The 27208-nt window shown below is 36.7% G+C and overlaps 1 protein-coding gene across 5 annotated transcripts in view; it reads left to right on the top strand.

Annotated features, from left to right (window-relative positions):
- The window catches only part of SLO2 (slowpoke 2), a 664715-nt gene that overhangs the window by 263345 nt on the left and 374162 nt on the right, over positions 1–27208 (top strand). The window contains exon 1 of one of the 5 annotated variants that reach the window (XM_081764840.1): positions 15748–16262. The exons of the other annotated variants lie outside the window; for them this stretch is intronic. Coding sequence (XP_081620966.1) covers positions 16192–16262 — 71 coding nt within the window. The 5' untranslated portion in view covers positions 15748–16191. Of the gene's footprint in view, positions 1–15747; positions 16263–27208 lie in introns of those variants that run through there. 5 annotated transcript variants of the gene reach the window in all.

Raw genomic sequence — 27208 nt, 5'->3', positions numbered from 1 at the left:
GGAATTTCCTTCCGGCAAATTAGTGTTTGGTCGAAACTCGGTTCTTCTGTGTAATTGTCTCTTAACAACATTTGAACATTTCTTTTAGGTAATAATAACTAACTAACTCTATGGTCTATGGAACCCGAAGGTTCAATGCCGCGTTTACAAAATATTTCCACTAACTTATGTCCTTAGCCAACTGGATCCAGTTTCTACTCTGTACTCTTATTTCTGCAAGATCCATCTTAATATTGTCTTCCCATCTACGCCTAGGTCTTCCTAGTGGTCTTCTTCCAATTGGGTTTTCAGTTAAAATTATGAAAGCGTTTCTAATTTCTTCCATTCTGGCTACATGGCCTGCCCACCTGAGCCTTCTACACTTCATAACCCTAATAATGTTAGGTGAGCGGTATAAACTATGCAATTCCTAGTTATGAATTTCCTCCAATCCCCATTTTCATCCCTCTTTGGTCCGAATAATAATAATAATAATAATAATAATAATAATAATAATAATAATAATGCGTATTATTATTATTATTATTATTATTATTATTATTATTATTATTATTATTATTATTATTATTATTATTATTATTATTATTATTATTATTATTATTTTCAACCTCCCATCGTTCTCCTATCAATCTAGCAACGAAAGGCGTTTACAACTTAGCAAACGTGAAGCGAATGACAAATTACAGACCGAGTGCTAATGTAATACAACGTCACGAATTGTGTAAGCAAGCTAAAAAGGTCTGAAACAATTTGTTTCCGATTTTTGCAGTCGTTTTTGCGTCTGTAAGATGACATGTTTAATATTAGTTTCTTTCTTTCTTTCTTTCTTGTTCATTTGTTAGTTACTTCAACGCTAACTGTAACCTCTATCATGCGTCTTCCTCAACCAAAAAACGTACCAATTTTATTTCCTGCAGTGTTTTCGCGTCACTGCTTTCGAAATGGGGAGGGGGAGAGCACACCTGCACATTTCACGCTTGCGTCTGCACAATGCTTATCATCGTGCGAATTTCTGGCCAGGCTTGGCCATAGGTTTTTCGCCATCATGTGTGGTTGGCAACACTTATCGGATGCAGTGGAAGAAGCGAAGCTAGCAGCACCTGTGCTCACCTGTTCTTATCTTCGCTCGTGCCCGCTCACGCTTTGGCTCCGGGAGCCAATTCATGGACAGGCCTGCCATACAGGCAGTCTTATTTTTCGAAGTAAGTTAGAAACGGCTTTGGGCTTTTTATTATTATTATTATTATTATTATTATTATTATTATTATTATTATTATTATTATTATTATTATTATTATTATTATTATTATTATTATTATTATTATTATTTTGTGGCTCCACCCAGGGTTTTCTAATCCTTTAACTGCGAGGCATGGGCGGAGCTATGGGGGCCATTCTCCCCCTAACTTTTTGACAACTTCACCATCTATATTTCTGACTTCATGATCATCTTTATTCCTGAAATAAAAGGTCTTAGACAGACCAAAAATCTGCCCTCCCCCAGCAGACAATTTCCAACTCCGCTTATGCTGCGAGGTATTTTGTTTTTCAAAATATGCATACACTTTGCATTCATTTATACGATATATACGCCATTGAGTCTGGCAACTACTGCACTAGTTCAGTTAAGTTAAAGCTTTAGTGCGTGAAGTATTGAGTTCTATACACGCATTCTTGCGCTCTCCGTATTTTAAGTTACGTTATCATATATCAACTTCGTTTTTTTTGTTCCCTTCAAAACTCCTGAATTAGTAATTATGAGGATCTAGCATAATTTGACCGAATCTAGCATAATTTCGATCAGGTTTTGGAATAATTCCGAGCTGTGAATCTGGCAACGCTGATTAGCACAATAAATGAAATGCTACTTCGTACAAAGCACTTGAACTTCTGCAAACAAGAAATGACTAAAGGCATCTTTCTTTCAGAGATGCTAATAATCACGGTCAACGCAATAAGAACAGAAATATCTATAATGACAGAGCGGTCAGCCTAAAATAAAATAGTGTCATTCTTTCTCTAAAAACAATGAACGAGAAATAATAAAATGTTAAATTGGGTTGTCTATTCGACTCCTGGTGTTATATGAGAAATTTCCAAAGATAAGGTGGAAAAGAAACTGAAAAAATGATAAAAACCTAGGGATGCGCACGAGACAAGATTTGAGGCTGTCTCGACTCGAAAATGTGCTGTAAAAGTGATGTCTCGACTCGAAAAATATATATGTTTCTATTGGAAGAGCTGTGTCTCGACTCGAATTTTGTCAGGAAAATTCTGTCTCGACTCGACTCGAACGCATCCCTATAAAAACCCTTCGTTCGTTCGGTGCGGTAGGCCAGCAAAGAAGCTTTACACTCGTCTGCATACGAGATTATGGAGAAAATAGAGATAGCTTCGTAAATAAGTGGGGAGAAAGAGTCTTACAAAAAAAGAGATAGCTAAGTAAGTGCAATGGGATAGTCTTGCGAAAAAAGAGATAGCTAAGAAAGTGTAGTGTGATAATGTTGTGGAAAAAGAAACAGCTAAGTAAGTGCAATGGGACGGACTTTTGAGATAGTCTTCTTGCACTAACGTCAAGACAAGTATACTACTGACCCAAAACAGTCTTCTGAGATAATTCCTGCATCATACAGAGTTAAACTTGTGCGTGCTTGCCAGCATACACGCAACAGGCATTATTCTCCTGTCGAGCGACCCCCTTGAGCTGCCACGATGACGTTTTGGTCCCTCTAGTGGATACGCTTTGATGGCAGTCCTTGACAAGGAGAATGTTATTTACCTACAAAAACAGTGTCTATACTACACACAAAACACAATTTCACACACCACACTTTGGCCACTGTTAGGACCATCTACCAATATGGAGAGAAGAAAACAAGATCTCCGCTCTACCAAAACAAATACCATTCCCCGAGCCACTCCCCCAAACCACGTACTCTACACCGCCCTGTACTAGTAGACGAGACTAAGGTGCCAAGAGGAGATGGATGCTACAGATATGAAAAATATATTCACAACATGGAAAGAGGTCACTCATACTCAGAAGGCCTACACTTACGAATCCAGGATGACCCCAAATACACTGTTTATACTCTCCAGGAAGAACTATTCTGACAGCGTTCTCGTCGCCTTTTACTGTTTTCTAGATCACAACAAGTTCTACGAAACGTTTGCCTCGGAGATGTTTGGACCAAATGCCTTCTGCCCAAGCAGCATGTAGCGTGTAACTCCCTCGTGGCTATATCATTCCCGTACGCGTTTTCTACACGGGAAACCCTGGTTCGAGTCCCGACGGGAGTTTATGTAGTTCATAACCCATGTTAAGCTGTAGGTCCATATCTCATATACCCTTGTTGCTGAAACGGACACTAAACTCTCATCCAGCCAACTTAATTTTACTTACAATCTAAGAAGTCTCCCTGTACCCCAGATTGAATAAGACTGGCTTAAATAAATTATATAAATGATTTATGCTAACAAAAAGAAGATCCGGGCTGGGATCGAACCCGGGACCCTAGCACCAGAGGCGAACGCTCTACCACTGAGCCACCGCAGCCCCATTACTGATATTAGTGTCAAATCCATAGTTTTCGGGGTTGCTGAGACGAACGGTGATATTTCAGATGGCGTTTAAGTCCAAATTCAGCTCCGCAACTTGGGAGAGGGGGATGGGAAAGATATATAAAAATGATCGAAAATGACCGGTATTGGTGTCAAATGCGTAGTTTTCGGGGTGGCTGAGACGAATAGTGATACTTCCGTTCTCGTTTAAATCTAAATTCACTTCTTTATGTCCAAAATGAAAATATTGTCCCCATGCTAAAAATAGATATTCGGCTATTCCAACTATATGTAAATGTTAACTTTGGTTTAAGTAGAGATTTGAAGGGGGAAGTAGAGATTTTACGAACTGATACATAGAATCTGTGTTTTAATAAGTTTATCTTTGAATACCTTATTTACTCGAATGTAACCACCCCTCGAATATAATAGCCCTTAAATATTAGTGTTTGTTTTGAAAATGTGTTCATAATTTTGATACAGGAACCCCCATGTAACTTCACTAAAAATAATTCACGCAACCACTAAACCAATAGCTCATCATTGACTGCAAAATAGTAGCTTGTTGAAAGTGTCTTTTCAAATAGAGTTACCGGTAGTTTTTTCTATCCATTTTTTTTAAAAAAAGTACTATGTTTGAACGTATTCTTGCATTGTTATGAACTGCAAACGTATAATTGACAATGGGATTTTATATGGTCAAAATATTCCAATCATTTTTATTGTCATTGCTCTCTTCCTTTTTTCCATACACAAAAATTAAGCAATGGCACTACACTTCACAATTATAAGCGCCCTTTAAGAATTTTAATCTTACATTTTGAAAAGGGAGCGCTTGTGTTCGAGTAAATACGGTATATATTTTTTCATATTTTCTGTTATCGATGCGAATAACTGGAGTACGGATAATTGGAGTTCTACTGTATAAGTTATGATAAGAATCGATTTCGAGTTCTTTACTAGCAAAATGTAAATACAAATTGCTGTATAATTTAGTGATTTACACTTCATGTTCTATTTTTGCTTTTTATGTAGCATCGTATGTTCAAAATGATACGATTCTTTTTTTAAAAAAATAAAATTGAATTTGAGCACTTACACATTAAATACCAATTGTGTCCGCCAATAAATGTCATGGTTCTTCGAATAATACATTAATGTCTCATAAATATCACAGTTCATTGCCTCATCCTTTTTATGGGATATTAGTGTAATGGAACAAAAGAGAAGATTGAAAAGTTTAGAGCTTTTTATCTGAATATTTAAAGTGAATTCTTTATGTTACCATAAAAAATAGGACGTAATATATTGTTTTTTACATTTTATTTGATTGTAATATATTTACAGTAGTAATCTAGTTCTGAGGACTATTTGTATCTCAAGTTATCGTATGAGCTGCTTCGTGGCATATGGTTAACGTACAAGACTTCGTTGTGTGAAGCGCTGGTTCGAATCTCGGCAGTGTCACCCACCAGACGAGAAGTACTTTTTTTTTTTAAATTTGATGCCAGATGAAAACTTTCACAAGTCTCATAGACAAGACTAGTTCACCCAAGTTTTAGATCTCCAAACAAATATTTTAGTGTTTCTATGATTCGTAGTATAAAAACGATAAATTGATAAATTGATTGTATGAACACAATCTAAATCATTTTTCAACATTTAAAGATAATATTTGCATTCTACCAATTCTTTCATATACATAATGTGGGTAATAAAGTTCCCGGACTGAATTCATAAACTAACAAATATTTCCTGCAGGAATATTATATCCCTTTTCACTTACTATATAGTCATTTCCTCTCTTAACGCACAACTTTATTCATTGGTACTACGACCGAAAGCTAGTGAAGAAGTAATCTTTTTCGGATGTCATTCATTTCCTTCTCGCCCTTGAGATGATGTTCCAATTTCTTGAAAACTAAATAGTCTACTGAAGCCAAATCTGGATAATAAGGTGGGTAGTTAATGGTATTGATCTATGTTTGGACAGAAAAAGCCATATAATGATTTTTGAAGAAGATTCTGATACTGGAACTGATTACATTATGCCCTGATACGAGTCATTCAGTGGGGAAGTCACTTCATGATCTTTCTATAGCTAGAACCTATCATTGATGGCCCAGTTTTCTGCAATAAATTCATATTGAGTGATATCTTGTGCATCTCATTAATTTTTTTTAAAAAAAAAATCTTCCCTCTCCTCTTTCCGTCTTCCGAAGGCTCACTCTCACGAAAGCATTTTTGCTACTTAAAATCTGCTTGTTTTCAATAGTAGTTTGTGTCTGTAATTATTCTGTAGCAAAACCATAGGTTTCCGTTGCTGATTTTTGCATACACTATTTGATTGTATTTTTCTGGTCCATGCTGAAAATGCGATCGAGTTACTACGCTGCGTGTAACAATGTTAAGCATTGCTGACTCGATTACTGGCTGAAGTGTGCTGATATTTGCTGCAGTCGCGCGACAGACATGTCCCTTCGCACCCTTTCCTATCTTGAGCTGCTTCTGATAGCAAAATATTCAGCCCGGAAACTTTATTATCACTACGTGTATCACACAGTTTCATTAACCTCCATTTTTTAGACCTCATCCTTGGCTCAGCGGTTAGCATATGCACCTTTGGCGTGGGAGACCCGAGATCGATTCCCGGCGGGAGCTCATGGGGTTCGGATTCCACGTTAATCAGAAGGTTTCGTCTCGTATAGCCTCGCTGCTGAAAGGAGCGTTAACCCTAGAAATGACAAGGTGAGCCTTTGAGGATCATGACCACAATTTTTATTAAATTTAGTCAAAGAGACACAATTTATACGCTATTATTTTGTACTGTTACACTAGTTATGACAGGAGTAATCAGGAATAGAGTTATTAACAAGTATGTTCGCACAATTATAATAAAATAGAGTTTAACGTCCCTTTCAGCAGCGAGGCTATATGAGTATAATAAAATAGAAACATTTACCTGTAGGTATCAATGTCTATAGTAAATGAAAATACAGATGAGCCTCATAGGCTCACCTTGTCATGATTCGTTACAAAATTAGCTTCTCATTTCCAAAATTAAAATCAACTCAACTCCATCTTCTTTAGCCTACAAGACATTGTCATGAGACGTAAACCACAAAGATATTTTTGATCTAATAGAAAGTATAAGAACTGGGGATGGGAGTGAATGTACTGACCACACAGTATAGAGCTAAGAGTATGTCCGTGATGGCGTTCAGCTTAATTGAATTCTTTTTTATTATTATTATTATTCCTACATTTTTAAATTGAATTTGTGTCTTTCTATCTCCTTTTGACATTGTTTGCAATGTCAGTCGGTAAATATAATCTACCTAAAAGCATCAATTATATTCGTTTGACTATTACAAATAAAAAAGATCAATTTTTGTAGACTTCCTGTGAAACTTCCATTGAACATATCAATTTAGAAATATTAAAAAGGAAATCTTACGTCACAGCGGAAGTCTGAACAGATGTTCTTAGGATTGTGCTTTATATAAGTCTTCTGATGAATGTAGTTTGTATCCGGTTGTACTGATAAAATTGAACTAGTTTATAACAAGAAGAAAAACAAGCAATAATAGTGGTTAGTTTTAAGAATGTCTGGCGATACACGTAGAAGCTACTACAACAGGTATGTATCCATATTCTTATACTATGTATCACAGTGAATACAGTAAGAAATATTTTATGTAGTTAGTGTATTTTTGTATATTTATTATTATTATTATTTACTAGTTGTTACACCTGAGCTGTTGGCCCAGGGGCGTCATTTGAGGTTCCCGGAGGGGCAATTGCCCCTAAATTTGATTTAGGTACATTTTAATCAACAGGGTAGTAATATATATCAATGAAAAATATTTAAATCTACTTACATCAGAGGTTTTACTATACAGGCAAAATCTAAAATGATGCTGCAATGAGGGTCCGACTGTACACTGTAGATTTAAAATAGTACTTAATAAAACTTCAAGTTGTTTACATTTTACTTACTTACTTACATTTTTCCTTTTTCGGGGCCGCGGTGGCTCAGTGGTAGAGCGTTCACCTCTAGTGCTTGGGGTCCCGGGTTCGATCCCAGCTCCCGCCAAGTGAACTTTGTGGTGGGCAAACACCGTGTGGCCCATGTTCGTGGGTTTTCTCGGGGCTCTCCCGTCTCCCCCCCCCACTTTCATCATTCCACCATTTCATTTATTACTCATCATCACCGTCTCCTTTAGCCTAACCGGCATAATCGTGGGACGTAAAACTCAAAGATTTCATTTCATTTTTTCTTTTTTTCTTTTCTTTTATTTTTTCTTTCTTTTTTCTTTAGTTTTCCCACCAACCAACATGTGGTTAGACAAATATTAGTGTTCAAATCTAAATATAATTGCAGCTCTTGTCCCAATAATAAACTGCAACGAGTGATAATCTTCACCAAAATCACTATTCATTTTGAAATAATTAAATTGATCTCTCTCATGACTAAGCGGTTATCGTACGCTAACCTTTGGCATGGGAGACCCAGGTTCGATTCTCCGGCCGGAACTCATATGGTTTGGTTCCTACATTAAGTTGTAGGTCCACTTCCCATATATAATCTCACTGTTGAATGGGACGCTAAAATTCAAACTTATGATATAATAAAATTGGAACAATATTAAGTTGAAATTAAATCTCACCTATACTTTACAAATGAACAAAATGGCAATTGCTTATATCTAAATATGGTTACAACCAGAAATAGCTACAGATTCTTTTTTCTGGGGGGGGGGGTCGCAAAAGATCGACACACAAGCGAACTCTTGAATATACATTCCTTGATGTTCTTAATACTTCGTGTACATCAGGTGTACACCCAGACATGTTTATTGGAATGGGTTCAAGCGTTGGAGGGGGGAGGAGGTATCCACTACTACAAGCCACCACGTCTATTATTGAATAGGTATTATTCTGCGCCCGAAAGACGATAAGTAATTTTAAATTACTTCCACCTATATCTTCAGAGAAAAAAAATAAAATTAGATTGCTTTAATAAGAGAAAGAAATGAAAGATGTAAGTTTTACGTCCCACACTAATGCCAACTAGGCTAAAGGAGACGGTGATAATGAGAAATTAATGAAGTGGTGGAATGAAGAAAGTGGGAGAACCCCGAATGAACCAACGCACACGGTGTTTGTCCACCATAAAGCTCACTTAACACGAGCTGGGATCTAACCAAGGACTCCATGCACCAGAGGTGAACGCTCTACCTCTGAGCCACCCGCAGCCCCTGTTTATAAGGGAAAGAGTATAGATGAAGTGTAAGATCAAATTTTCATGTTAAATCAATCATTTTCCTGTTAAACAGGTATAGTTTTATTGAGAAACTGTACAAATAATGTATGTTGAGATAGGAAGCTGCGGAAGGAAGGGGGGTCGGATCTGGTGGACCCCCGTGCGTGTGCCCCGGATGTACATTGCGTAACTTCAATAACTACGGTAAATATAATAAATACTATAGTGGGTGAGTAAGCAAATCTAATAGTTTTGGCATGTGTCTCGAAGAAACAAATTTATTTCGAAAATCTAGGGAAGGGAAAGTGTACCCTTGCTCCCTGCTACGGGCGCTGGTTATTACAACCTTTGTTCTATTTTGAAATAATTGTTTTTTTAAATACAGTTTTTAAGCTGAAATAAAGTCGTTACAATAGTTTTAAATTGGCATAAAAAAAGACAGGTTTTCAGTTGCAATTAAGTCATTAAGTTTTAAGTCAGCAAATTGCCTGTACAAGCATAACGAAGATATGCTAAAATCAAATCCATCATTTCTCGCATCCAGGAAACTAATTACAAATAGTACCTTATTTGAAATAAACTATATATATATATATATAATATATAATATAATTAAATAGTTTATCCTTCGTTATTGCTGTTCAGAGACATCTATTCATTCACAAAGCAATTAATTTACTTCTAAAGGCAAAGTTACCGTGCTTGTTTATTGGATTAATTATCACGTTGTTTATTTCAGCAGCAAAACTCCGAGAAACCAATTATTCAGAGAATTTACTTTAGTTAATGTTGTGGTAAAGGAAGTTTAGTGCAATTTCCAATAGGGTATATAGCATGCTTCGTTTCTGTCTCTTGCTTTATGCTATTCTGCAGTTCGTGCAAAATTGAAGAAAAATCTATTTGATCCGCTGTCATTTGCAGTACAGTGTGTGAAACATCTTAATTTCCTGTTTCAAGTTTTGTACCTTTTTGGAGGGATATTCGATTTCGAGCTTTTTTGCCACAATACTGAACAAGACAAAGTTTTCATTATAAGACTGAGCTCTTCCAACAGAAACAGATACACCTTCAGAGACGAGATCACGACCAGTGGCGGATCTAGAAGGTAAAGGATCTGGGGGACCAGCCAGAACGCAGACACGATCATGAGTTTACTATAAACTTTTAAATATATATAAACAATAGCTTCATTTATTATTATCACTCAAACAACTGGAGCTCCTAGGCTCCTCAGTCCCGGACTAGATCTGTCACTGATCGTGACACTTTTTTTGAGACGAGATAGCCTCAAACTCTAGGCATTAATCGTTAAGTAACCCTAGTTTCATATGTTCATGCTGAAGAAAATCTTGTTAAATCACAAAAAAGTGTCTGGCTATTCATGATATACAAGACCTTAAATTGAATGTGTAGGGTGAACTAAATGTGACTACAAAAGTATTAAAACTAGAACCACAAACATCAACCGTTAACCGCTCGACAACTTGAAATTCGTTATGTCCATTTCAATTGGTTGATAGCAGCTTTACATCCTTTTCCAGCAGTGAGCCACGGTGGCTCAGTGGTAGAGCGTTCACCTCTGATGCATGGGGTCCTTGATTCGATCCCAGCTCGCGCCAAGTGAGCTTTGTGGTGGACAAACACCGCGTGCGTGGGTTTTCTAAGGGTTCTCCCGTTTCACCCCACTTTCTTCATTCCACTATTTCATTCATTTCTCATCATCATCGTCTCCTTTAGCGTAGCCAGCATAACCGTGGGGCGTAAAACTTAAAGATTTCATTTTTCTGCATGCAGAAGTCACGTGCATTGGCCGCGATGGGACACTTGTGTCCAACTCGATTAAATAAGCAAAATGATATTTTAAAAAAAAAGATAAAGTACGTTTCATTCGGGACTAGAGATCACGAAACTAGCAAGTTCAGCTCTCATGAGTGTGTAACTCGCGTTCAGGCTAGCTTAAACTCTCTAATTGAGAGTGCGTGCCCAAGTTAACCCGAACATTATTGACGATAGCGATCCCCGAACACAAGTGAGTGTGGTGGTTCAGTAGTGGAGCTGTCATCTCTAGTGCGAGCGAGTCTCTTTCCATCTCAGGCTGAGCGTGGGAGACCCGGGTTCGATTAATGTGGAGTTCGAACTAAATGAGCTCCCGCCGGGAATCAGTAGGTCCACATCTCATATAGCCTCGCAGCTGAACTGGACGTTAAAATAAAAATCAACTCAACTATCTCAGGCTGAGTGTGTGGTGGACAGCATTGTATTCGTGGGTGTTTCTTTTCCTCGGGATTCAAAGTTTCCTCTCACATTTTTATGCAACTAATTCTTTAGTAATTATTCATTTTCATTGTCCACACGTCTTTTTTAGCCTACAGGGCATAATCGTGGAATGTAAACATAAGACAGTAGTAAACGCAAGCCACATTGAGGTTAGTGATGGCAATACAACTAACCTAATTAGTGATCAAATTTCACATTCATATAATGCGACAAGCAGAGTTAGCAACAAACTTTTACATCCATACAATATAACGGGCACAGTTAGTGGTAACTTTTACATCCATACAGTACAATTGGCACTAATATTCATTTATAGCTTTTCCATTCAATTAATTTTGACATTGAACATGACTAAAAATTTCTGTAACACATAATATCCTACCACTCATTTATATTTTATTTCTTTACTATTTCCTTCCTACTTGTCATCATTTCATTCTTATTTGAATCCAACACTGTAAGTAATAAAAATAGACTAGACTAAAAAGTAAACAAAGTAAAAAGTCTTTCTATAATACCTCTTCTGTCAACTTTGATGTTGATTCTTGTGAAAATGATATATCCAACTAGAAGAGAGGATCTGCGTCATCACACAGACGGAACAAATCTTCGAATGAATCGGATCGTGTTTTGAAAACACATTATCATTTTTAGGCTTTTGTCAACAAGAGATTTGTCGCCTTGCTTAAATGATGTCACCGAACAAAGGACAAAAAAAAAAACTAACAGCAAAGATGTTTTCTTCTGACTTACACTAATATTCTTATTCAACGAAGGTCGTAGTTGAGACACTCAGTTGCCCTGCCGCGTGTCCAGGTTATGAAGAATGGCTGGAGGCTCTCATAATATGGATACGGAGAAGAATGAAGATAATTAACTGGAAAAGAAAACTCAATGAGGTAATGTTGGAAACCGTGCGGGGGAAAGAATAATAGTAGTAGTGGCATACGTAAGGAGGCTTCGGGACTTAAACCTTCCTTTAGCATGATATATATAACTAACTATAACTAACTATAACTAACTATAACTAGTCTATGTAATCCAAAGGTTCAATGACGCTCACAAATTCTTTTCATTGACTTCTGTCCTTAGCCAACTAGACCCAGTTTCTACTTTGTATTCCTATTTCTCCGATCCTAATGATCGTTTTTCGATTAGATTTCCTGTTAAAACTTTGAAAGCGTTCCTACTTTCTTCTATTCTTGCTACGTGACCTGCCTAATTGAGCCTCCTAAATTTGACGACCCTAACAATGTTTGGTAAATGGTATAAATTATGCAGTTCCTCATTATGAAATTTCCGCCATTCCCTCATTACTATTTCTCTTGGGTCCGAATATTCGTCTTAGTATTATATTCTCAAAAACTTTGAATTTGAGTTCTTCCGTCAATAAGAGACCATGTTTCGCAACCAAACAGAAAAACAGACATGGTTATCGTTTTATATATTTTAAGCTTCAAATTCTTCGACAAAAGATTCTCGAACTATATTAAAGAAAAAAGAACTATATTAAGATATTTACAAAACATCACGTTTGTCCAGAAGAGAGAGAAATTGGGTGATACCCCCCCCCCGGTCGACGAAATTCTGCGTATTCCACTCTATTAAAGGTAATTTGAAAAGGGGGGAAACAAATTGATTAGAATATTGTTGAAGAATAAATAGTATACTGAGGAACGTGATACATTATATGGTGTAAAAAAAATTAGGAGGAGGGACAACAGTAGATGGACGGTAAAAGGCGAATAACTCTTAAATGAAAATAAAAATGTTTGTCTTTAGTATAATGGTATATGAAAGATTATTCTTGATTTGCTGAATGACTTGCCAGTGATAAATAGAAAAATTTTATCTTTAGTATCATGGTATATGAAAGATTATTCTTGATTTGCTGAATGACTTGCCAGTGATAAATAGAAAAATGTTTATCTTTAGTATCATGGTATATGAAAGATTATTCTTGATTTGCTGAATGACTTGCCAGTGATAAATAGAAAAATTTTATCTTTAGTATCATGGTATATGAAAGATTATTCTTGATTTGCTGAATGACTTGCCAGTGATAAATAGAAAAATGTTTATCTTTAGTATCATGGTATATGAAAGATTATTCTTGATTTGCTGAATGACTTGCCAGTGATTAATAGAAAAATTTTAATTATACATTGCATATTTTTCGATGGATCTAAGTTATTTATGTGTGGTTATCAATATAAGTGATCGGTAGTCGTAGAAACATATTATTTAATAACCCGTAATAATATATCTAAAATACGTACATGATGATGTTTGATGGTACGAAATTCAATTAAATTTTGTCTCCCCCTCGCATAGACGCAATCTGCACTCTAGAACCCGCCAATGAGAACGCATGGATTCACACCAAATATCAATTAAACTGCCCCGTAGTATATCGTAGACCCATATGCAGCCAATGAGGCAGAAATAGTCCTGAAAGTAAAATGTCACTGTTTATTTCTGTAAGTAGTTTGCGTCTTCTTGTTCCCTATTCACGATCCCCACAGGTTGGAATTATCTTGCTCTTTGATAATCAATATTCGGAGCCCAAAATGGTAGCTGTTTACCATTTCCGATTACAATACAATAATAAAGCAAGAAATGTAACCCATTTTTGCGGTATAGAATCCATACCAAAACGGTGTTTCTCTCTATCTATTGCTGTCATTCTGGTTATGATTTTCTTTTTGAGTAGAATGTCAAAGGTCAAGATGGAACGTATGCTTGGGACGCTAAATATGTAAAAACCAATGTTGAAACCGTTTTTACTCTATGAAGATCAATGCTGAAAGTTAAATAAGTGGTAAATTTCTACCATTTTCTGGCGTTATTAGAGACAACATTATAGATGAAACCTATTCTTGAGACGCTGAATCAATTAAAAAAAAAAAAAAAAAAAAGCATCTCGCTATCTCTTACTGCTTTTGCCCATACTTGTCGATGATGAACGGACACTGCCGTCCTATAACGCTTCCCATACTTATGCATAAGATAGAAAATCGTGTAATAGTAGTAACAAGATACAAATCTTTAAACTAGTATCTCGTCCTCTACAGTTTTTCTTTAGTTATAACAATTGCAATAATCGTTACAAATGAACTAATATCTATATTTTCGCACTAGTATGGCCCATGAGACGACAAATAAGACTTTGTCTTCTCGATATAAATTGTGTGAACGGTCCAGGGTTCGATTCCCGGTGGGGACACTCAATCAAAATCGGGTTTTTCAAGCCAGCCATCCTGGGTGAGGTTTTTCTGGGTTTTCGTCATTCACGTCAGGCAAATGTCATGATGGTACTTTACATACAGGTCTTCGGCCGCTTTCTTCCTTCCCTTTCCTCGTATAGAGTGCCGAGGGACGTCTTTCCTCATACATGACGGGCTAACATAGTCGTAGATACCGAAAACCCAGAAATCTAATTTCTAATCATAATTCCTAATCGTCTCGGTCTCGTAAATTTTTTTGGAAGTCTAGTCTTGTCTTGATTCTAGAAAACTCCTTTGTTTTCTCGTTTCGATTTTTTTTTTCTCGATTCGTTTTGTAAATGTATGCACAAAATGTATAACCTTATTTTTTTTTTTTTTTAATTTCATCTAGAAGTTATCGGAATGCTTCCGTGTCACATGTACTTCACGAGGGGAGTGATACAACATTCAAACTATATTTATAATTGGAGAATAGTGTGTAATCATTTGCGTGCCTTTAAATGTTGATAAATTATCTTAATTGTATTCATAAAGTCACTTAATTAAATTATAAGTGCTGTACTATGAATTAAGAAAAAATGAAATCTTTAAGTTTTACGCCTCATGGTTATGTCGGCTAGGCTAAAAGAGACGGTTATGATGAGAAATGAATAATATTTTAGAATGAAGAAAGAGGGACGAAACTGGAGAATCCCGAGGAAACCCACGCACACGGTGTTTGTCCACCACAAAGCTCACTTGGCGCGAGCTGGGATCGAACCAATGACCCCAAGCACCAGAAGTGAATGCTCTACCACTGAGCCACCGTGGCCCTACTATGAATTATGTAATACGAAATAGTAATATCTAAAACTTACGTAAACTAGTGTTGCACACGAGACTCCAAAAGTTTATAGGGGCCGCCGTAGCTCAGTGGTAGAGCGTTCACCTCTGGTGCATCGGGTCCTCGGTTCGATCCCAGCTCGCACCAAGTGAGCTTTGTGATGGGCAAACACCGTGTGCGTGGGTTTTGTTTGGGGTTCTCCCGTTTCCCCACTTTCTTCATTCCACCATTTAATTCATTTCTCATCATCACCGTTTCCTTTAGCATAGCCAGCATAATCATGGGACGTAAAACAAATATTTCATTTCATTTTCAAGAAGTTTATAGTATCATCTCGACTTTCGTCTCGTTTGCGAGACCAGACATTTCTCGTCTCAGGGCAAACACTACTCTACAGTGACGGAATTCTTCACAATATTCTAAAGCGCTATATTCAAATGGATTTTTATTTGCTCTATCACCCCTGTCTCTCTCTTTGATACACACACACATATACAAGCAAAACAGAACAACCTATAAATGCCTTTGTGTTCCTCGAAAGAGAAGCCTCGAACAACGAAGCTCGAGTGAGTGACTGAGCGAGAGAGAAAGGGAGGCAAACGGCGCTTGCCCCGTTTCTGTTCCACCTTCAGTTCTGCTGTGACCATTTGGACGTATCACGTGGATCTGTGCAAGAGCATTCGTTTACAACTGTTTCAGGTTGAAACCAGTACTTCGAACTTCACTGCACCTGTTGTGTACGCGAGTGCTCCTTGTGTCTAGTTTATCTATAGTTCACTTTTTTCTTTTTGTTTCTTTTATACGAAACAATAACATAATTAAAAGACAATGACTTTTAAATAGTGTGTTTTAGAAAGTTTGTGCTAACAAAGCCTCGGGAATCCTTTTTTTTCTTGTTCTTTAAATATTATCGGCTTTGTTTCTTCTACTGTCATTATGGAACCAAATACGACTCAAGTCAATCAGTGTTTTATTTTTCTTCTTCATTTGTGTTAATTCAGAAAGAAGCTGTGTTGACATATTTTGTTTTTAAAGACATGACCTCTTCCAACCGTTACAGCTCATATAACTGTCTCAATAGCTGGGATAGTTATGATCGCATTCCCAGGTAAATAAAAGCGCTTATTTGTATCAGTCAGTCGCACCAACAATTAGGTATACGTTAAATTTCGATTAATTATAATATTTATATAGTGCCCTTTTTGCCCTGGTACTTAAGAGTTCACATTACAAACACTCTGTTCTATATTATTATTATTATTATTATTATTATTATTATTATTTCTCTTGATATTTCTTAATTTTTGTTTTCATAATATTTTTTTTCAATTTAAAGCAATATGAAGACTACTATAAGAGTATATTGTATATATTTAAAACGTAATTTACTCAATAGATGGCAGCACGTGATAATTTCTTCAATTTGTTTAAATTTTGTCAGTTGCCTTCGCAGCCAATCAGAATGCATAGAATAACGCATAATCATGGTAAGTATTGTCATCCTTTTTTAAAAAGAAAAAAACATTGCATATTCTACATAGGCCTATAGTGTAAATTTTGCAAGTGAAACAAACCCAGCGCCGTAACTTAGTTATTTGGGGCCCTAAATATTAATGCTTGCCCTCCCAGAAAAAATCTAAGATCGCTTGGGCCCTCCCGCACTGCAAGGTCTGCGGGGCCGTTATTTGCGCCTCTAGGTCCGTTCCATACATGACAAATTAATTAAGGGAACAATATTGACAAATCTCAAAGCCATACAAATAAATAGTATTTCTAGAGCCCTTAATAGTATACATTTTTACTGAGATGGCCCAAAGACTCATTTTTGTTTTATTTACCTTTTGTGTGTTGTTTTATTTATGTAATGTAGTGAACCTGTTTGATGCTTCATTTATGTTCGTTATGAAGTAAGAAAATGTTGTCTTAAAGTGGACCCCCATCGAACAGCAGGGAGCTTTCCTGGGCGGGCAGTTACCCCCTTCCCTTCCCCCCACAACTTAATGCCCTAAACAAATCCAATTAATTAAGCGAAGAAAGTGTTTGATATACAATTATGCAATTTACTGTACATATATTCTACACCAAATAAACTAACTGAACCATCTACGAGGAACAAAACATAGTGTTAGGATGAAAATACTCTCGGAATGTGTTTGAGCTTTTGTTTTGCATCCTGGTCAACACCAAGCTGTGAAGAACAGGACTGACATGTAACGTGAGCTCCGGGGTTTGAATCCCGTGATGCAATTGGTGGGTTCAGAGACCATCATGTAAAATCAACTTTCACTGTATATAGACCATTCCCCACCACACTATTTCTCCTTCAAAGGGGCTGACTTACAAGACTACACATAATTACATCGACACTTTAGAATGAGTAGAGATTTTGTTAGAAAGCTTACAGTAAATAAAATATCTTTGCTTGGGCACATTGACAAGAAGCCACAATAGTGTGAAATTGAATCTTAGGAAGTTACGTAATACTAAATTGTTTCTGCAATGATGAATCTCCTATCCCTTAAACCGAAAAAATTATTACAAACCGAAGTATACTATAGTTAAATCATAAAGAATAGTTTTTAACATAAAAAAATATTATTTAGTTTTAATGAGTGTAGATAACATAATTATGATATAGAATCACAAGAAAAGATATTTGTACGACATTATAATTACAATATTTTCCACCTCTGGATTATGAACAGATTCTTGTGAATGAATTGGTTAAACTATAGTCTTGCCCAATTTGATACATAGGTTGATAAAATGGGATTAGTGAGTACATCAAGTTATACTTTTTTGGCACTTATTCCGAAGTTGGTTATCGGCTTAATTTATGGCAAAAAGTGTAATTGTTGGTTCCTTTCTGTACGAAAGTTTAATATTTAATTAACATAGTATTGCCGAGCGAGTAAAGGTGAGTTAGAGCCCCGCAGGGCACGTTGTTTTCTGTCTTTATTATAGCTAAATGGGAAGGGAGACCTGTTTCAGAACCTTGCCGCCATGTTACTTACCGTTACATTGAAAAGTGTAATTTTCTCCACGTTTCTTTACAGTTACTTGCTAACCATACTTTTTACAAATTTATTTTTAGATTTATTAAGCCACGACTTTTACTTACTTTTAGATTTTCCTCATTATCACCAGCCATGTTTACAAAACCAATGCTCATTACATTCCCATAATCCTATTATGAAGTAACCTTGCGCCAAGTAGTTCCCTCCGCTTGCCAAATAGTTCCATGTTTAGAACCGTTTATATAAGAAAATAAACATAACTCTTGCTCTCCTTATACATTATTAAGCACACAAACAAGCAAATTATTTATTTCTTCCCGCTAAATTTACCGTATTAGGTAAAAACGGAAATTGCTAAAAAACGGACGACCAACTTTGGAACTTAACTCCTTTTTTTGTACTCAAAACCACGGATTCTATCATGGGTTCTCTTCATTTAATTTATACCCCCAGAATAAAACTGTCGTAACTCTGAAATGTCAATTTTACAAGTAAGCCAAAGAAATTTGTTATATCTAAAGGAACTTCATTATCTCGTCTCTTTTTGAAGATTGTAACGTTATTTCAATATGTATAGTAATAATTATTGCAGACAAAGTCTTTCTTAAATACATACACATTGCAATTATTACACGTTAAAAATTGATAACAATTAAAAATCTATTTTGAGTTACGACAGTCTTATTCTGGGGGTGCGTCCACCACATCGTAATTGCATTCAAAATTACAGCAAAACGCCTTAAAGCATGTATATAGCTTTCCCACAATATCGTGGGCCCCGATCAGAGAAGAAATATTTTAAGTATGCATCCAACATATGGAAGATATAAGGTAGTCAGACACATTATATCTTATTGAATACATATTAATGCGAATTTGCTCATTTGTCTAGAACCAAGCTCTCAGAATGAAAAAGACAGTTGGATTTTTAAATAATATAACTTTTGGTTTGTTTGTAGTGTTGAAGCTTGTTTAAACGAAATTAATAGTGACATCTTAGATGTTGATTATAAAGTATAGATCCGTAACAGTCAGTCTGGCATAGTGTTATATCGCCAGACCAATTTGAAAATCGAAAAAAGTACGAAAATGTACTGCATTCTTTTATATTTGGTTGGATTACATTAAGTTACGTTAGATTACATTACATTTGGCGTGCAGTATTCTATTACTATACGAATCCATAGTATTTGGCGTGGGAGACCCGGGTTCGATTCCCGGCGGGAGCTCATTGTGGTTCAGATTCCACGTTAATCAGTAGGTCCACGTCTTATATAGCCTCGCTGCTAAACGGGACGTTAAACTCAAAATCAACTCAACGAATCTATAGTATAAGTAGTAATAGGGATAGGAGCAGCAGCAGCAGTAGTAGTAGTAGTAGTAGGAACGGGTTAGAAGCCCGCAGGAATTGGTTGGGTTCTGTTCTTCTCGACATGAAATGGGCAAATTCAAGACATGCTTAAATTTGTCTATACATTTTACAATCTATGGGTCCGTATAGTAAAACAAGTGTATCTCTCCGCCAAATAGCCCAACCTCCTCCACATAGAGCTTTTTACTACATTTTTTCCTTTTGCTGTAGCCAGTGGCGTATTTAACAAGGAGAAAGCAGAGTTTGCTAAATGAACTTGGGGGTCATTTTTTGCAAAGTAATAGTGCACATTTCAAGTTTTCATATTACAAACTGGGAGAGCGCAATGGCCTAATATAGCAGAAAAAAAGCATCTTAAAGTTTTCGACTCGTACATTGCGCAAATTGATCAAGTGCCGGCGTGGTAGAATCAGTAGCATCTGTGACTCACGTGCCAAGGGTCATGGGTTCGATTCTCGCTAAGTCACTTGTAGCTACAAGTAAAAATGTTAATTAATCATATGTTTATAATGAATTAAAACAATAGAAATATTCAAATCAGTCGTAAAATTTTTCAATGTTTCATGTTAACTAGCAACAAAATGTAACCTATTTCGTAAATATATTGATATCACGAGTTATATTATGGTTACCACAGTCGTGTAAAACTGTTCTTGACGCTTCGTGTTTACACTGTTGACAGTGTGAGTATTACAAGGGGGATGAGAAGGAAATCCCCTTTAGTAATACTGGATTTTACTATAACCAAAGTGGATTCCCCCTTTTTCCCCGTTGTAATCAGCGGCGAAAATTGTCTCCAATATTAGGAGGAAGAGGGTAAGACCGTTCCCATATTTTTTAAAAAGGTTGTTCAAAATAGTTATGGAGTTGAAAACAATACTGTGTAGGATCAGGGGAGCAGAGTTGTCTTCAACATTGGGAGGCGGGCAAATTTGAGGCTTATTCTGGGGGAATATCATTTTCATCTCATTTTCTTTTGTGGCAATCTGGCACAAATCATATTTCTCCACAAAAAACATATTTTAAATCGGATTATGGAGGGGGACATCCCTCAGTTCCAAGATTGGATTGTACATGTCCCCTCATCCCCCATGCCATTTGCGCCAGTGCTTGTAATACACACACTGTCAACAGATGTACACACGAAGCGTCAAGAACATATTTTTACACAACGACTGTAGTAACCATAATATAACTCGTGATATCAATATATTTACGAAATAGATTACACTGCGTTGCTAGTTTACATGGAACATTGAAAGATTTCACAACTGATTTGAATATTTTTGTTGTTTTAATTCATTATAAACATATGGTGAATTAACATTTTACTTGTAGCTACAAGTGGCTACTTTATTGGTTGAAGCAAAAAACAAAAAAGTTGACTCCAGCGAGAATCGAACCAGTGACCCTTGGCACGTGAGTCATAGATGCTACTGATTGTGCCACCCCGTTAATTAATAAATTTGCGCAACGTACGACATATGCGGCGAGTCGAAAACTTTAAGACGCTTTTTCTCTGTTACATTAGGCCATTGCGCTCTCCCAGTTTGTAATATGAACACTTTAAATGTGCACTATTACCTTGCAAAATATGACCCCAAAGTTCATTTAGTGAGCACGAGACCCATTACGTATAGTGAGTCTGAGCTTACACGAGCTCGAGTGAACCCCAACTGCAAAACGACCATCTCCGCCACAGATACAAATCCAAGCTGTGGGTTTGGTCTTTCGTCAATACGCTTTGTCTTTCGTCATTGCAGTGACATACTACTTAAGATGTAAAGCGCACTCAACCCTAATAGCTGTTCACTACTTTGCGGCGTTTGTAACTAATTTGTTTTTCGTCAGTTTTGAATTTATCCATTTTCTATACTATCTAGTTGCATCTATAAAGAGTTAAATAACATGTCGGAACATGTACAACGTGAATAGCTTTGCTACATCAACTTTGTCTTGAATGCCAAAGGAGACATTCGTTGCACGCCCATTTCATGTAATTGTAGAATAGTCAAAGCTGTCCAACGCAAGCATTGGCTTTGAAGTGGTCGCTAAAAGTAGTTGTTAATTCCGTTTTGTTATTGTATCGGCTGGCTGTGTGTTTGAGGAAACTTCTACTTTGGTGTGGCGTGTTTGTATCTAAATTAAAATTTCAATTACTTTCATTTTACGCAAGTCACTTTCTTAGGTTACAAAGGTTCTTTTCTTCTGTAACATGCGACATGTAAATACGATATTCACTTTAATATTACGTAATGAGCGGATCATTGGGCGCAACAAAATTGATTTCTTTGCATATTGTTCAACAGGGTTAGTGTACTCTAAAACGTATATACGAGGTCTGTCCAGATATAAACTGAATTTTCTAAAAAAAAAAATAAAATAAAATAAAAAGATAATAGTATTTACCGTTTGTCGAAATTCCTTCAAAATAGTTCCCTTCACTATTAATACATCACTCCTAGCTCGTCTTCTATTGCTAGAACACATCTCAGAGCGCACTATTCGAAATAACCTGGAAGTCTCGTAACAGGCTTTTTTTTGTTACCTATTCTGTGGATTGAAAAGGGCAACCTTTTAAGGTGAACTTCCAACTTGGGAAATAGCACCCAGCGAAGTAGCTGAAGTGGTAGAGCGTTGGCTTCGCATTCAGGAGGTCGCGGGTTCGATTCCCGCTGCCAACCATCCTGACTGTTTTCCTTAGTCCTACCAGGCAAATTCCGGGATGGTACCTGCTAAACAGGCCCTGGCCGATACGTTCCCAAAATCCTTTCCATTGTTGTTGTTAGATATACAGTGTAAAATGGGCTGTGGTGATTGTTAAATAAATAAATAGCAAGAAGTCTGCAAGTGCCAAATCAGAAGAATAGTGAAGTCGAAATACTACAGTCGTATTGTTATTTGTCAAAAGTTTCCTAATCGCGGAATGACTAGGAGCATTGTCATGACACAGAATCTATGTTCAATTTTTCCTGTCTCTTCTTTCTCGCAGTATCTTTCAAACGCCTTATCACTTCTAAATTATACCCTTTGTTGATGTTTTGACCACATGAGACGTATTTATAATGAACACCACAAAAATCAAAGAAAACAATAAACACACTTAAACATTTGAGCGTCTTTGACTTTTTTGAGTCTCTGCGAAGATTTTTCCACCCACCTGGGATGACTATGCCTTTATTTGAACACCATATACCCAAGTCTTGTCACGTATTATGATATTTTTCACAAAGTTATCTTCTTCGTTTGCGCAATTCAAAAAGATCATCTCAGAAGTTTCACACATGTTTCTCTTCGTTGATTTGTCAGCAACTATAGAACGAATAATGCAGCAACCCGATTCATGTTTAGTATTTTTTAACTAAGATCACTTGACAGACCGATTTACTGAATTCTACTTCCTCAGCTATTTCGCAGACAGTTAAACGATTTTCGCGTACATCGCGTATTTCCTGACGTAAACGTCATCCATGATGTTGATTGGCGTCCAAGTTCTGCTTCGTTTTCGATAGGTGTTCTCCCTGTTTCTAAATACTGAAACCACTCATAACACTTAGTTTGGCTCCTATATTCTTTTCTGTACACTTCTTACAACAATTTCAAAGTTTTTGTAAATATCTTGCCCAATTTGAATCAAAAATTTGATGCACACAGCTGCTCTTCCAAAATTTTCTTTTTTGTAGTACCACAAAATCGCCACAAGTACGGAACACGATTTTATTCCTACGTTTACAGTCTCACAGTAACACAAGTCAAGGTGATGCATTTATTGTTAAATGTCTGAAAATCTTCTACTACGCGGTGCTGGCAGGCCAAAATTCAAGAATAGTTTCGTTGATATACAGGGTGGTCCATAAATCTTAGTAAGTGGATCATTAAAAAAAAACATGATTAAAGCAAATCTGACTAGCAGAGGGCGGACTTGGGTGAAAGAGCTACCGATTGATGCATCACTGTATTTTGCAGGGGAATACAGTCCCGCAAGCAGAAATGTGTTATCATATCCCGTTTCAGTGTTAATTGATGTGTCACTTGCCTACCTTCCCATTTGAAAAAAAATAACCTGGATCCAAGATGATCGCCATTCACCACGCATGCATCAATCGGTAGCTCCTTTACCCAAGTCCGCCCTCCGCTAGTTAGATTTGCTTTAATCATGATCGTTTCCAAAATAATCTACCGTACTAAGACGTACGGATCACCCTGTGTATATGTATATTAAGGTTCGGTTTCTTTCTGTATCGATATCGTATATTGTAATAATTCAGTCATCTATTTAACAAAACACTAATCAGTTATAAATTTATATTTTTTAATCCGTTAGCTTCTGTCTGTTGTCCATTATTGGATTAACACTGTGTGTTCCTTACTCCATCATAATATTTACTTACGCTTGCGGATCGAGGAGAAGGCTTCTAGATATAGAGGTTAGCTGCGAATATACTGAATAAGCAGTCGCGGACAGCCGACTAGGAGTGGTCCTCCAGCTTGGGGTTTGGGTAGGGCTAACAACCTCATCCTGTAAAAAAAAAAAAAAAAAAAAAAAAAAAAAAAGCACTTGTTCAGAAATATTCACAAAAGCCTCGGACAAGAACTGATAACTTGGCACGACCTCAGCAAAAGAAAATGGACATGAGATTTGGAACATGGAATATTAGGAGTCTTTATAGGGCAGGCGCGTTAAAATCCGTAACGAGGGAGTTAGAGAAATACAGGATGGACGTAGTAGGAGTTCAAGAAGTTAGGTGGGAAGGAAATGGATCTGAGAATTCCGGAAATTTTACGTTCTTTTACGGGGAAGGAAATAAAAATCACCAGTTAGGAACAGGGTTTTTCGTTCATAAACGTATATTACCAGCAATTAAACGGGTTGAATTTGTCACTGACAGACTTTCTTTTATTACTCTTAAGGGACGGTGGTGTGATATTATTGTTTTAAATTTACATGCCCCAACTGAAGATAAGGATGACGATATAAAAGACAGTTTTTACGAAGAAGTGGAACGGATATTTGACCAACTCCCGCGATACCATATGAAAATTCTACTACTGGATTTCAATGCGAAGGTAAGACGAGAGGATATTTTCAAACCGATTATAGGGAACGAAAGTCTGCATAAGGAAAGTAATGACAACGGTGTTAGACTCGTGAATTTTTCAACATCTAAAAACTTAATCGTGAAGAGTACAAAATTCTCACATCGCGACATTCATAAATACACTTGGACATCACCAGACGGGAAAACACATAATCAAATTGATCACGTTTTAGTAGATAGAAGAAGGCAATCTAGCATAATTGATGTCCGGTCGTTTACAGGGGCTGATTGTGACACTGACTACTACCTGGTAGCAGCGATAATACGAGAGAGGTTATCGTTGAATAAAGGTAATATTCATTGTCCGAAAACGGAGAGATTCAATTTAAAGAAATTAGAAGAGAGCCAGGTAAGAGAGAAATACCAGATTGAAGTCTCGAATAGATTCTCGGCCTTAGAAGATTCGGAGTGCACTAGTGTTGAGGATACCTGTATTGAAATTAGAGATAGCATTAAAATTTCAGCAAAAGAAAAATTGGGACACGCGGAAATACGGGAACAAACCATGGTTCGACCAGGAATGCATAAAACTAGCAGAGAATAGAAAACAGGCAAAATTACGCTAGCTACAAAATCCGAATGAAATAACTACACAAACTTTCGCAGATATCAGGCGGGAAACTTCCAAAACTTTTAGAACAAAGAAACGCGATTTTTTGAAAGCTAAAATTAAGGAACTTGAAGATAATAGTAAAAATAAAAACATCCGGGACATGTATAAGAGAATCAACGAATTTAAGAAAGGCTATCAACCTCGTGCTTATATATTAAAGAAATCTGACGGTACAGTTCTCACTGACACGGATAGCATCTTAAATAGATGGAAAGATTTCTTTGACGATTTGCTTAATACGCAACCGAAAACTAGTGTTCGTGGAGAAAAGGAGATACACACCGCAGAACCGTATATTCCAGAACCCAACCGAATAGAAGTAGAAACTGCTATAAAGAAATTAAAGAAACACAAATCTCTGGGTGTAGATGAAATTCCGGCTGAGTTAATTTTAGCTGGAGGCGAAAAATTGTGGAACAAGATACACAAACTCATTCTCCTTATCTGGAACAAGGAAGAATTGCCACAAGAGTGGAAAGAATCAATCATTGTTCCAATTCACAAGAAAGGCGACAAAACTGACTGTAATAATTATCGAGGCATTTCTCTTCTGTCAACATCCTATAAAATCCTTTCAAATATTCTATTAGCAAGACTGACCCCATACGCAGATGAAATTATTGGAGATTATCAATGCGGATTTAGACGAAATCGATCAACTATCGACCAAATATTTACCATTCGCCAAATACTCGAAAAAAGTGGGAATACAATACCCCGGTACATCAACTATTTATTAATTTTAGAAAGGCGTACGACTCGGTTAGGAGAGAAACATTATACAACGTTCTTACAGAACTTGGAATACCGAGAAAGCTAATTAGAGTAATTAAGATATGTTTAAATGAATCCCAAAGTAAAGTCCGGGTAGGAAAATTTTTGTCCACGAGCTTTCACGTCGAAAATGGCCTGAAACAAGGAGATGCGTTGTCGCCATTATTATTTAACTTCGTTTTGGAATACGCTATAAGGAAAATCAAAGATAGCAACCAGGGCCTAGAGTTGAACGGTATTCACCAGGTTATAGCACATGCTGATGATGTAAATTTAATAGGTGATGATAGGAGAACAATAGAAAGAAATGCAGAGATCTTATTAAACGCTTGCAGGGACATGGATTTAGAAGTAAATGCAGAGAAAACTAAATACATGGAAGTGCGTCGGGACCGGCATACAGCAAATGATGGATGCGTTAAAAAATTAAATAATACTTTTGATAAAGTGGATAGTTTCAAATATCTAGGATCAATATTAACAGAGGAAAATCATATTCACGAAGAAATTAAATGTCGACTAAAAGCAGGGAATTCCTGCTACTATTTGGTTCAAAATCTCTTGTCGTCGCGAATTCTGTCGAGGAATTTGAAGCTTAAAATATACAAAACGGTAATCATGCCTGTTGTTTTGTATGGCTGCGAAACATGGACACTTACTCTGAAGGAAGAGCATAGACTGAAAGTATTTGAGAACAAGATCCTGAGACGAATATTCGGACCCAAGAGGAACGGGAATGGGGAATGGCGGAAACTTCATAACAAGGAACTACATAATTTATGTGGTTTACCCAACATTGTCAGGGTCGTGAAGTCTAGGAGGCTTAGGTGGGCGGGTCATGCAGCTAGAATGGAAAAAAGTAGAAACGCTTTCAAAGTCTTGACTGGAAGACCAATCGGAAAACGACTATTACGAAGACCTAGGCGCAGATGGGAAGACAATATTAAGATGGATCTCGCAGAGATAGGAATACAAAGTAGAAACTGGATGCAGTTAGCTAAGGATAGAAGTCAGTGGAGAGCTTTTGTGAACGCGGCATTGAACCTCCGGGTTCCATAAGCCATAGAGTTAGTTAGCTAGTTAGTTATATTAGAACAAAATAGAAACATAATACAAACATCAGCTTATCAACGTGGAAACTACTTACCATTGACAATAGTGTTCCTCATTAATAGTATA

This window comes from Thermobia domestica, chromosome 7 (genome assembly GCF_964235325.1).
Source record: "Thermobia domestica chromosome 7, izTheDome1.hap1.1, whole genome shotgun sequence".
NCBI classification, from domain to species: domain Eukaryota; kingdom Metazoa; phylum Arthropoda; class Insecta; order Zygentoma; family Lepismatidae; genus Thermobia; species Thermobia domestica.
The sequence above is the reverse complement of the archived record's forward strand: the minus strand, read 5'-3'. Positions and strand labels throughout refer to the sequence as shown.